This window comes from Aquila chrysaetos, chromosome 9 (assembly GCF_900496995.4).
Source record: "Aquila chrysaetos chrysaetos chromosome 9, bAquChr1.4, whole genome shotgun sequence".
Classification (NCBI taxonomy): Eukaryota; Metazoa; Chordata; class Aves; order Accipitriformes; family Accipitridae; genus Aquila; species Aquila chrysaetos.
In genome coordinates, this window is record NC_044012.1 from 20863410 (window position 1) to 20876554 (window position 13145).

The 13145-nt window shown below is 45.8% G+C and overlaps 1 protein-coding gene across 1 annotated transcript in view; it reads left to right on the forward strand.

Annotated features, from left to right (window-relative positions):
- Window positions 1–13145, forward strand: part of NECAB2 (N-terminal EF-hand calcium binding protein 2) — an 86983-nt gene that overhangs the window by 38343 nt on the left and 35495 nt on the right. The window contains exon 3 of the mRNA XM_030026637.2: window positions 3113–3221. Within this exon, the coding sequence (XP_029882497.1) occupies window positions 3113–3221 (109 nt within the window). The remainder of the gene's footprint in view (window positions 1–3112; window positions 3222–13145) is intronic.

The window sequence follows — 13145 nt, forward strand, 5'->3', positions numbered from 1 at the left end:
AGTATTCCAGCTTGTATTAAATAACAGTCAGCTTTAAGCTGACTGGTACTTTGTGGTGGCATTTGTTGGGGGATGAAAGTCTTGAGTGCTGTTTACGAGTAAAATTTGTACTTTTATTCAAATTTCTGCCACGGGCCAACCAGTTCTGTGGGGGTCTCCAAACAATAAAAATGAAATAAAATTTACTGTCACCTCCTCCTTCCTCTAGATCGTTCATCACAGAATCATAGAAAGGTTTAGGTTGGAAGGGACCTTAAAGATCATCCAGTTCCAATCGCCCCACCATGGGCAGGGACACCTTCCACTAGACCAGGTTGCTCAAAGGCGCATCCAACCTATGCTTCCACCTGGCCTTGATCCTTCACCCATCCTGTATTACTTTGGGCTGTTAAATGCCAAAAAAATCGGTGCGTGTGCTGTTGTTTTTCAGCGATCTGACCCGTTATGGTAGTTGGTACCTGCGACTCTGGAGGGGCAAGATAGGAATCAGAACAGCATTTTGGCACAAGTTTTAAACACCGACATTTCAGAGGCTGCAGCAAAAATGCAGCCTGGCACACATTACTAAAAAAAAAAAAAAAAAAGTCAAGCAAGAGTAAAATGAATGACAGTTATAAGATATAAGCTAGGTAAAGGAGAAAGATTTTTTTCCTTAAACTTAGAAACACCTTTGTGCCTTTCAGAGGTGAGCAAACTGTAAATTTGGATTAAAGTACTCTCCTGAAAAAAATCACTTCATTTTACAGTTTCTCTTTCCCAGTAAGTTGATTTATGTAACTTTCCTGGGAATTTAAATCTGCCTGCCCTCTGTGTGGAAGGATAGTTTTGAGGTGAACAAGCACTGATTTAAGGTTTGCAGAGACTGTACCCCAGATGAAGAACTTTTTAGCCGTCATGGGATAGAAATGCCGTTATCCTTTTGATCTTGTTGCTTGAAGACATATATTCATTGCCAGTCAGGATCAGAAGAAACCAAACCTTGATCTTGGCTAGGATACTGCACGAATAGGAGCACTGTGGAGGAAGCTTCTCATCCAGTTGTGCAACGTGCAGAGGTGGAGGTGGATGGTATGGATGGGGCTCTTGCTCTGGGCACAGTCTTTTTATCTCCTTCAGCAAAAGAGTGTCACCCCTGGGTTAGCCTCCAGGTGACACTGGTGGGATGCTTCAAGCAAGAGGTACTTGAAGTACAGATGCTTTAGTTTTCTGTAATCAGAAGCAGACAGCAAATCTGGGACCCATCCTCTGAGCTGTGCATTGGTATTCTTCACCCTGTCTGCTGCAGAGAAGTCACGTTTTGGGGAAGGAATGCAGAAAAACAATACAGGCAGCTGGGCATTCTCTGTAGCTATTGTCGTGCTCTGACAATGATACCCTTTTCACCCAGTGTTGCTGTAGATTTTGTTCTCCTGCTGTGTTCCTTTCGTAATTGCCAATTAAATAGGCATCTTCGACTCAATTTATCACTGGTCTAAATTTGTCTTTCAGGCAAGGGAAACTGGGTTAGCATTTGGCAATGCAGGTATGTTTTAGGAGCAGCAGACTTATTTAGTTTGGGGAAGAAATATTGATGTGCGTGTGGTAAGTTGGCTAATTTTGTCCTCTAGCATCATTTCCTGAAAGAAAAGCAACAGGGTTTATAATTGATTTGATTAAATAATAGATGATACATTCTCCTACTGCAAAGTAGGCAGCATTTCCAGTCTATGAATCTTCTGTGGATATGAATGGAGAGACTCTAAACAGTACATGGGCAGGGGTAGTTATTCCCCTCTAGGCACTGCTGCACACCAGAGCACAGTGTCAGCGACTTGAACAAGAAACTTGAGGTAAATTAAAGTTTCTTTAAAGTTTCTTTTTTCTCTCTCCCATTGCTTTATCACTGAATTTCTTCACAGGAGCTTTCTCCAGACCTTCTCATTTCCAGCTGTGGCTTTAAAGATGTAACTGTCCACAGCACACAGATAAAGGCTCCAGATTTGACAGTTAGGCATAAGCCTTTGTCACCTTATGAGCAAAAGTTGCAAAGGACTCCTTTTTATAACCCCTTGTACATGGAATTGATAATTCTTTTTTTCTTTCTTGGTCATTTAAGTAGGCTGTAGTAAGCCTAGTATTAAATTGACGCTGGGGCTAATATATAAAATAATATGCAAAGTGTATGGCCAGATTTTAAAATCTGGATGTTGTTTTTTGATCTCTGAGTTGAGACCAGAGACACTTTCCCCCAAGCACTGACTGTCTGCAGGGCCATTTTGTACAGCTGGACATAAGGCTGCTAAAGTGCCTGTGCACTTCTGGCCAGAGCTGCTATCAAAATAAACGTTCAAGGATGAGCTTGGAGCTTGCTGCTGAAATTCCTGCAAGTTCATCTCTAGGTGCCCAGGAGAACATTATTAAACTTCTGTGTTGGGACTCCTTTGCGTGCTGGTAGGTTTGCCAAAAGGCACCCAGCAAGCTGTAGCCCGTATGGCCAGGCAGATGGATTTTGTGCGTCATCAGGTCCCTTTAGAAGTAAAGGCACAACATTAAGATGGCATGGTCCTTGTGTGTTTAAACAGTTGAAGCAAGATGTGTCTTGTTATGCTTGGTAGCTGCTATTTTGCATTTCTGTCCAGAGCTGGGAGATGCATTGTGTCGGAGAGGATGCAGCTGGATGGAGACGGCAAAAGATACTGCCAGGTCTGTCATTAATTCCAGCCCTGGGTCTTTGCCTATCTATTATATGTCCCTTAATGAGCATCCTGCATCATTTGAACATACAGTAGACAAAACGCTCCGTAATTTCTTAAATGTAATTCAGTTTTAGGATGAAGCTTGCAGGCTTTTCCTCTTCAGGCTTGAGTCATGCTTTGGGTTAATAGCCCAATTAGTTGCTAATGGTCAGTGCACCCATAACCAGGAGCAATAAAGCTTCGCCTCCAGTGCTGCTAGAGCTGCTAAGTCCCACTCTGTGGCCAGTAAGCTCTGCATTGGTTGAGGGCCAGTTCTGCAGAAGCACTTTGAGCTAATTTTGGTCTGAATTTTTAAATCTGAACATAACTCTTGATTTTCAGTCGTTGTGCCCCTCACTTTGCCCATTCCCTAACGGTGGCTGTGTTGCTGTTTGCAGATGATGGGAAGCTGTCCCTGGAGGAGTTCCAGGCCTTTTTTTCTGACGGGACACTCAACGAAGAAGAACTCGAGAAGCTCTTTCATACCATTGACTCGGACAACACCAAGTAAGTTCCCTGTGCTGACATCCCCCTGTTTCACAGAGCCTTTGGATCACGGCGTTAGTGTGCAGGGGCAGTGCTGGTCCGGAGAGCTAAGTACCACAGAGGCTGCTGGGGTGTGACTTGCTTTGCAAAACTCTGCAAAATCTCCATTTCTGCTTGGTTCGTGTCTCATCATGATGGCCACTATGGCTTCTTTTGTCTTGGTGGTTTTTTCAGGCTATTTTCTTTAGTGCAACCTGATCTTTATGGCATCTGAAATGATGCTTAGTTTTACCCATGAGGGCACTTATATGGCTCTTCAGCTTTTCCAGTTTATCTAAAAGCTTCGCTCTACTATAAAAGGCAACTGTGTGAATCTCTGTAAGCGTAGCCCTATCCAGCTATTTTACACACATCAAACTGGAATGATTTGTGGTCTTGTCTCTTTGTGATGTCTCTATCCCCTGCACTTGGACCATGCCTGCTGTGCCTCCCATCCAAAATATCCCCTGGAAAGTAGTAATCGCTCTAGGACTTAATAGAAACGAGCCCCCTTCTCTGTGAAGTTCAGCTGCGTGGAGGCCATCACAAGCCCTGCAGCCACTGGTGCAGATGCTTTGCCTCAGCTCAGATCCCAGCAGCCTGATGTGGCTATACGTCTGTCCACACAAAGCCTGGGCAGCACAGCGAGGGGACGGATCCACGAGCAGCACTGCGCTGTCTGCATCGCAGCTGCAATAGCAGCAGGGAAAAATGATGGCAGAGGAGGGCTCTAGGCATTCTTTAGTTTGATGTTACATCAAATTTGAAACTAAATATGGCACCTAACCGCTCTCACTGAGAATCAAGCTTTTGCAGGCTGTGCCGAGCTATCAAATTAAGGTGACAAGCACTTTAGCAGCTGATGTTTCCTTCCCCTCCACCTGCCTTTGCTGTCTCTCCCTCAGCACCTCCTCTGACTGCCTTTGCCTCTGAAGGGGTCCAAGGTGTTTGTGGGTCCCCTGATGAGTGTCTGGCACTGACAGCATTTGGCATCGGCACAAAGCTGTGGAGTCTGGGGGCCCCAGTGGGACCCCCCCACCAGCAGGTAACAATCGTGCTGGGCACTGGCACACAGGACGCAGCCCACTGGTGGGTTTTCTCTTTCCAAGAGGAACCCGTCTTCAAACGCCTGAGTAGTTTAGGCTGTTTGGAAATACAAATGAAAAGCCAGCTTTGAGTCATATTCCAGTGTGACTCTTATTCCTCTAGAGAGAAAAACTCTGTCCAAAAAGCAGATGAAAAGATAATCCAATTTCAAATGAGAAGTCTTGCAGTAAGTGCTTAAAAAAATAATAGTCTGGTTAATTATAAAGCTATCTGGCAGCAGATAGATCGAGTCTTGCCCGTGTGAGTGGTGCATGCTTTGCCACCCATCCAAAATATCCCCTGGAAAGCAGTGATCGTTCTAGAGTGTGCTGGCACCAAAGCAGCGGATGTAAAACTCATCGACCTGATACAAGGGCTGCTGCTGAAGGCGTTTCTGAAAGCAAAGTAGTTGTGAGGTTTCTCAAAATCCAGTCTTTCCCATGTGTCTAGTTCCCAAAACTTATTCCAAGATCAGAAATGCCAAAGACCAGCTTGGTGTTGTCACGACCCAGACTGGACAGACCAGGGAGTTGTGATTAATTCAAAATTCCCTCGGGCTAAATTAAGGTGAAACGACACCAAACGATCACTTAAAGATTTTATTTATGACGAAAGCAAACTGAACCGGGGAGGCATGGTAGTAGGTGACAGGGTTTCTCACAACAGGAATTGGCATAAGACTACTTCTGTAAACCGTGTAACTATATACGTCAATTCAGGGAATAAGGAGATCCCTCCCACTGAGTCACGAGGTTCAGAGCAGACCCCCTTGCTTTCCAGACTCCTCCTCAGAGAAGGGCCCGGGGGCGGCTGGATCTACTCTTAGTCTCAGACTTGGTCAACGGTTTATATCTTGAAACAGATGAGGTGTAGGGATTGTGGAAACGGAAAGAGAGAAGAAGACAGAGAGAGAAAAAGGAAGAGAGAAAGATCTCCCCAGTCCTGGGTCCAGCATTGGTTCAGTCAGCCAACAGGTCCAGTTCCAGTGGGCTTGTGCACCCGGGGTTTCAGTTTGTGTCCTTTTATCATCCTTGCCCCTCCTTCGGGTGGGCACCTGAACTCCTCAGGTTAATGAGCAGTTTGTGAGCCTTTGGGCTTGGGGGTCGTTTGCGGAGTAACTTCTCCTTCCCTGCAGACATAACCATTGTTTGATCTTTATATCAGAACAGGGAGCTGCGCACCCTGCAGCACGCCCTCCCCCTCCTGTTGCTGATGTCTGAGCTGATGGGCTTTTCACCTTGGTTCCCTGCTGTGCAGGGTTTGTCTTTAAGCAGAACTTGCCCCACCACAATGTTTGGGACATTAACTCTTTCAGTTTCTCACAGCTGTATAGTATTCACTGAATAATTAATCAAAGGAACTGAAGTGATCTTGTTATTAAAATTAGCTGGGAATGATCCATTCCTTCTAATGGTTCCTCTTCAATAGATACTAGATGCTGCCTTACCCTTTGTGGGTCTATTTATTGAGCTCCAGGTGATGCTCCTGGGTGGGGTCTCTATAGACCTGCCTCTGTTCTGAAATAATTTCTAGCATTGCCTGAGCTTATCAGCCTTCACCTGGCCTTTGAAAGAATGTAGGGAGCTGATGTGCATAAACCAGGGTGTATGGGGGTTAGTGTGTTCATTTCTTCTGGCCTTCTTCAAATGGGAAATTGAATTGCCGTCCATTTTTGTCTGGGGATTGTAGAGAATCTGCAGCTTGCTCCGAGCCTTAGTAAGGGATGTCTTCTAAACTGGACAGAGAGAAAACATGTCATTTCTAATGTCATGCAACAGTGCTGCTGGCAAGCAGGGTCTTGCTGAGCAGCTCCTGAGCGTGGCAAGAGTTCCCACAATTCAGCAGTATTTTTCTTTTGCCAAGCTGGCTTGATCCAGTCGTCAATACCCGTTAGGGACCGATACTTGCACAGAGCAGTGTAGCATCTGCTGTTCTTGGCTGGAAGGAAAAGCAATGAGTTGGTCACCCTTCCAAGTTAAATCCTTGCATGAAATTGGCACTTGCTTATTGATTTGGAAAGCATAGACACCTACAGCAAATTTATGAAGTTGGGGGAAGAAAATAGTCCTCATTTTTTATCTGCAAGAGCTCTCAGTCTCCAGAAAACCTATTTCAGAGCTGGGCTTCCTTCTGCAAAAGTGCTTTTCACTATGAAACGAGTAGTTTGCTTGACTGCAGTCAAGTTGTGTGTGTGCTCTTCACCTTGCCCTGTCTTTTGTTCTCCTCCGCACGGTAAATTGGTGGGTCTGTGGGAGGTCAGGCAGGAAAGATGCTGCCTCCAGCCCCCGGCATGCCCAAGCACTAGGGTTGCAATTTTGAGCACTGCTGCCACCGAGCAAGAGGAGTGGAGCGGAGCTTTCATTCTTCCATTTTACAGGGGAACATAGAAACAACATTATCTTTTCAAAAGGCTATTTGAATGACAATTATTTGCTATTTGATAGAAGTTTGTTTATTTTTAAGGCTGTTTTTTGATACTCCATTTTATCTGTGTGTTTTTCTTATATCATGTTTGTTTAGTGTGCAAAACAAAGTTTGCTATTGAAATTACATTGCAGCTAGAGTAGAAAATGAAGAAAATTATGTTCCTGCTGATTATTAGTAATTGCTGTTACCAGCTAAATTACAAAATGTTCATTCAATTTCCTGGAGTATTTTTAGGAGCAGGGAACTGCCTTACTGGAGTAGATAAAATGAATGTCTGTACTGGTTGCTTGACTTGCTTTAGCTGGGAAGGTGGTGGAACGGAGAGAAGTTGGGCAGAGGAGTGGGAAAATGAGGCTGGTTACGGATGCAGGAGTAGCTGTGCTGCCGTGGGGAGTCAGTCGTGATGTGCTGTGGCTGGAGGAATGCTTGCTTCTGTCTCGGGCATCACAGTCCCCCAGTGAAACACCTCATTGCCAGCAAGGCCAGTTAGGAGGTTGCTGAACTGAAATGAGATACCCTCAAAATAGGCCAGGGGTGTTAATGAGCCTCCTTCTTTCTTCTTGCCTGCCTGGGAAGTGTCTCTAGGAGGTTAATGATGTGGCGTGGTGGACGTGGCTCCAAACACCCGCCTCGGGGGTTTTATTACCGGGTATCTCCATAAGAGAACCTGCCATCCATGGCAGGGTGCGACGACTGTGCTGTAAGTCCCAACATTGCTGGCTATTTCATCTGGCAGCAGGCACCTGCGAAATGTGTCACATATTTCACTCATTTTTTGGCAAAATTGTATTCATAAACCTGCTGTTGCTTAAAAACGATGATTAAGTGGCATTTTTCTCTCCATTGCTCACACTGGCTGCCCTCCTTCACTCCTCCCAACCGAAGCAGGAGGCAAAAGCAAGATGTTGCTAGGTGGTTTTTCACTATTGTGTGTAGCTGCTATTTCAGGAGGTTCCAGCACTGCTTTATGGGGAGCTGCCTGAAGATTAATCGGGAGGTAATGATATGTTACTATTAATATAAATGCTACTGGAATCGCACAAATTATATGTATGATATGTAGACATACATATTTAAATATACATATTTGGTTTAGTGGCAGAACAGGGCTTTAGAAAACATTAGATTGATGTTCACCTGGGAAATCCTGCTATATTTGCAGAGTTATCTCTACCTTTTCTTACCTTTTCTAATAATATGTATCAATTTTAAAAGGAAAAAGTCACTGCAAATGGAAAGTCAAACAAGTTTTAGGGTCATGAATGACCAGATGAAGCCCTTTAACAATGTTACTGTGATACTGGACAAAACTTCCTTTGTCTGACCTACGGTTCCCATCTTCTTCCAGCTCCCTGGGCCAGCACTTACACCCACTCTGCATTGCCTCGGAAGGAAGGAGCACCTCTCAGTCCTTGTGAAAGCAGGGGGAGGTCAGACGTGGCTATTGACCAAACAAATTTAGTCCTGGCAGGAGATATTTAAAAAATTCCTTTTCTATCTCGTACATTTTTCATAGCTGCAGAGGGCAATCCTCTGGGGAGAGATCTGCTCATTGGAGCAGGACTTGTCCGATGAGCCGTACAGGTCCATTCACAAGGAGCCAAGAACATGGCATTAGCATTCTGCTGCTCTGTCGTTTGTTACCTCTTCGCTAGGCTTATAGCTATTCTTTTAATTGCTTCATTCCCCCCTCTCCCCCTCTAAATGAGCTCTTTTCTCCAGTGGCAAACACTACAAAAGGTTGGAGCGTTCATGTAGGATAATTAACAGAAGCAGTATCTCTTCTTGGAAGCCCTTCACAGCTTCCCCAGACTGTCACTTTTGCCAGAGGATTGTGACAAATGGAGAACTGAAGACGCTCAGGTTCTCCAGCCTGTACCGCATTCAGCAGCATGCCGCCTCCTGCTCTTCCTGGCAGTTACCCAGGGTGGAAGTCCAGAGGGGCAATGGTAGGCGATGGATGGGAAAATTGATGGCGTACCTTTGGATGCAGAACAACGTCCTTCTTGGAAACATGGAGCCACCTTCTTTCTCCGCCCCCTCAGCTGCTGAGATATCACAGGGAGCTGACTTATAAATCAGTAATTTGGGGTCGCTTTGGGGTGCAGGGATGTAGTGGGGTATGGTCAGGGCAGCTACCAACCTGAGTGCTCTGTTCAACCCCAGAGCCAGGGGAGGCATGACTGCACAGGGCCACCACAGAAGCAGGTAACAATGCTGATGAGCTTCTCTGCCTGTGCTAATTAGTCCTGCCCGGAGAGCTCTGTGCTGGCACAGCCGTGCTGCTTCCAGCGATGGATTCGGCTCCAGCATTTCAGGAGACCCGCAATGCCAGTGTGGACAGGGTGGGAGCTTGGGGCTGCCCCTGCTTTTGCAGGGACATGGGGTGTACCTGGCCCTGAGTGGGGTGTTTAAATGGCTGTAATCCCAAGTGGAGCTGTTGGTGGGGATAACCTTGATGCCTGGCAAGGCGAAGCTGGCTGCGGTGGGTCCAGCCCTGGGCTGGCACGGTGGGACAGCCTCTCCTCAGGCCCGGTGATACCGAAATTCACGGCCTGCTGCCAGCGCCGCTTATTTAAGGTTGAAGGAAGCAGAGCAAACGAGGAGGGACAAGTCTATATTGCACTGGCTGTTAATTGTGCAGGAGAAGCTGTTAAGATCGTGTTAGCGCTAATGAGGGATATGAGCAGGAGCGAGCCATCTCCTGCAGTTGTGACTGACTGGTCACGGTGTGTGTTTCGAGGCAGAGGTGGCTGTGCAGAGCATTGGTGCCAGTGCCGTGGCCTCTAAGGAGAGGGAGGGAGCACGGCAGCGTGTGCTCCTCCTGCCCACCCTCCCCAGGCCCCTTCCTCCTCTAACTCAGCTGGGAAAAATCCCCTCAGCTCTTGTCCGATTTCAACCCTCTGCAAACATCATCAGGGCATTTGTGGGGCCAGAAGGTCTCAAAATTGGGCTGATAGCTTGCATGGATGAATTTTGTTTCTCTGCTACTTCGATTGCATTGATACCCAGAGAGTAAAATTGTTTTCCGTTAGACCCTGTGCAAACACGTAAGACTTTGTGCTGTGGCTATGAAGCTTAATGCTCCATAATGGTGAGCAGCATCCCAAAAGTAGGAGGAGATGCTGGCAAGGTGCTCCCGGTGAAGTTGGGAGTCTGGACTGATGCTGTTCCCCATGAGAGGAGCTGAAGGAAGGCATCTCGGTAGCAGCCCTGCAGTTCTCCGGCTTGGTGGTACCCTGCCTCTGAAAACACCTGGTTTGGTGTTGTGTAAGAGCAATGTGGCATTTTGGAAGGGTCAGAGACAAAGGCAAAGGAGCTCAAAATCTGTTCCCAAGCAAAGAGCTAGCAGCAAACAGCTTGCAAGGAAGCTTGATGTGTGCAAACTAAAGCTACACCTTGTGCTCCAGCTGATAACCTGGGCAGAAATGGACCTTCACATCATCACAAGTGAATATGAGGTTCTCAGCATCCTCCTTCCAGCACACAACCTTGCTCCAGACCTGCACACCCTCAGTTCCTTCGATCATGCAGCAGCCTGCTGTCCTTCTGCTCCAGTAATGATTTTCCTCTGGTGGAAAAGGTCTGTTGTCACCACTTTGTTTGGATACCACAGTCCCCCCCGGCATACCCTCTGAGCTGCTTTATGTTCCCACAACCTGCGTTGGGTCTGCTGTCCTTTGGTGTGAGGAGACTGCATCTGAGAGAGTCCACTGTGGGCTTTAGCCCATGCTGCCCTTGCTTTTCTCCAGACTTTTGCAGTCCAGTCCTCTCAAAGTTGAACAGAAAGTACTTCTACTTCTTGGGCAAGGAATAATGATGATTATGATTGAGTATTTTTTTTTTTCCCTGTTTTTTCTCCCCCTCTCTAATCTTCCTATTTACATTGCAAACCCGATTCAGTGGAGAGCTGGATTTGTCTGGGAGCTGAAGCCCACGCTACGGAGATGGATGTGCCCATTGAAACCAACTTAATTTTTGAATAGTGAATGTTCTCAATTAGCTCTCTGGGAAACAAACTGCAGAAAGTATAATCAGCTGAGGTTTTAACTGATTCAAGAGACAGTTCTTATCCCTTCTGAAAGGGACAAAATGATTGCACAAAAATTATATGTCTGGCTCTAATTTCTGGCTCTTGAGAGTGTGAGCATTTGGTGGATTTTGTTCTTTCTGTTTGTGTGGAAGATGGTTTTTGAGTCCTAGCTTATTCTTCTCTGTGCCGACATATCACTTATGCTATCCTCTGCTCTACTTTCCATTTAAGTGAAGATACACTTGGTGCCAAAGCTGGTGCTCAGCAGCTGCGTGCTGATAGAACTACTAAACATCTCAGACTCACCAAAGAAAAGGGGCTTTTAAAAAATAAAAATTTCTCACTAGGAAGGTCATCAGGAGAAACACAAAGCTGGAAAAACTGCACAGAAACTTGTTTGAAAAAACATTTGAGTACGTTTTTCTATTTCTAATCATATTTCCCAGGTGTTTTCCCAGGCAGCCTCTCAGCGGGGTCCCTGGAGGGAGCCTGTTTAATGCTGGCAGCAAGGCAGATTGGAGCTGGGAGCAGCAGGCTGGTGTTTACTGTGAAGGGCAAGGATCAGGGAGGGTTTATCTGTGCAAACAGAGTGGAGAAGTATCACACTGGAGGGTTTTCTAGCTGGGACTGGGGCTCGGCTTCTTATTTTTCGATTGTGCAGGGCCATTCTGCTTCAGAGATTTTCTTTTCTAGGGAATGGAAAGATACCAAGATCTTGCATTAAAACCATAGAAGTGACTTAGGTATTTAATTCTAATCAGCTGCTTGTGTTCGAGTCATGTAGGCATTCAAAGAGATTATAGCGTTTTGGTTTAAGCTCCAGTCTTACAAATTTATCTGTGTGTTTTTTCTCAATAAATGTGCATAGGGCACCACAATCAAGCAGCAGACGTGTCTAGCTGCTGCTTGGCAGGCAGAGCAAGCCGTCTGCCTTGGGACTGAATTTGGGGAGTGGGTTATTTAGATCATTTTTCAGTGGCAAGAGAAGAGAATACATGAGAAACAAAGACACTGGGAAAATACAGGCAACAGAGTACAGGGATTTCTTGCTTTACTATTCTTTTACTAGTTCCCTGCCAGTTGTGTGTCACATATCCGAACCTGCACATTTGTTGCTCTAATTTCTTCCTCTCCTACCTACAACTTTGGCGATAACCAAGATACCTGCTAAATCTAAAAGGAGGTGCAAGATGATTTAATTTTAACTCATGCTCTCAATGTCTTACTGTTTGCTTCTGGCAATTAGCAAATCATTCACCTGAGCTCTGAACAATGGTTTTTCCCTGTCTCTTTTGCAGTTCAATATTATAGAGATTACAAATAGACATCAGATTAGTCCAGACTTCCGTATTAAGTAGAAATAGGCAAAATGTTACATGTTCATTCATCAAAAAAGGCCATTTCTGACTGATTCATACTGTTGGCAGTTTGTGCAAAAAAAACCTGAGACCCTCTCCTCCCCAAAAAAGGAAGGAGTGTTTATTTGTTTTAATGGTTTGCTTTGAAAATTGAGCTAAAAGAAATAATAAGAGGTTAAAAACATGCATAAATGACTTTTGATGGAAACGAGAGGGACAAGAATTGGAGAGAAGTTTGTCTCTGTGCAAAACCAGCTGAAGTATAGCTTTACTGCAAACCATGGAGAGTTATTGGTGCCGTTAGCCTGCCCCTGTGAAGGTGAAAAATCACAGCACCCCTTGGCTTTCTTCCCAAAGAGGACCAGGACACCAGCACCCCAGCACAGCAGGGCAAGGTCGTTCAGTCAAACAGCTCTTCTCTGGGTAACTCAGCCCTGCAGGGTCCAGCACAGTACCGCTCTGAAATCCGGGCAGTGACTTCCAGTCCCTGTTACGGATACATAAATCTTTTCCACCTTTATAACTGGTTTATCACCACATTCGCACACCTATCTTGTTCTTGTCCCTGTGGTGGTGAAGAGCAGTGTTGGCTTTGCAAGCGGTCTCAAGTTCCCTGCAGTGGTATTTGGTGGGGTGATGACCTGAGCCCCTCCAGTTGCCACTCAGCATCACAACTGGGAGAAGAAGAGATGCTGCATAAATGCGAGTGAGCAGTACCTGATAGCCGCTTAGATTGCCACCGCTCTTGCTTTCGGCGTGTGGCACTGGAGGATTGCTCCCTTTATGCAGGGTGTGCATGAAGCAGTCCTATCTGAATGCTGATTAGGCTTTAACATGCTTGTGGATGTTGTCAGCTTTTAACAAAGCAGCTGGGAAAATATCATTGAACTGGCCAGACTGGAAAAACACTCGTGGGTTCAAAGGCTGAGTGGTGGATGGGAGCCCATCTGGACAACTTTCTGTTTCTTTGTTTTTTAAAGCACTTTATTGAGCACCCCATGG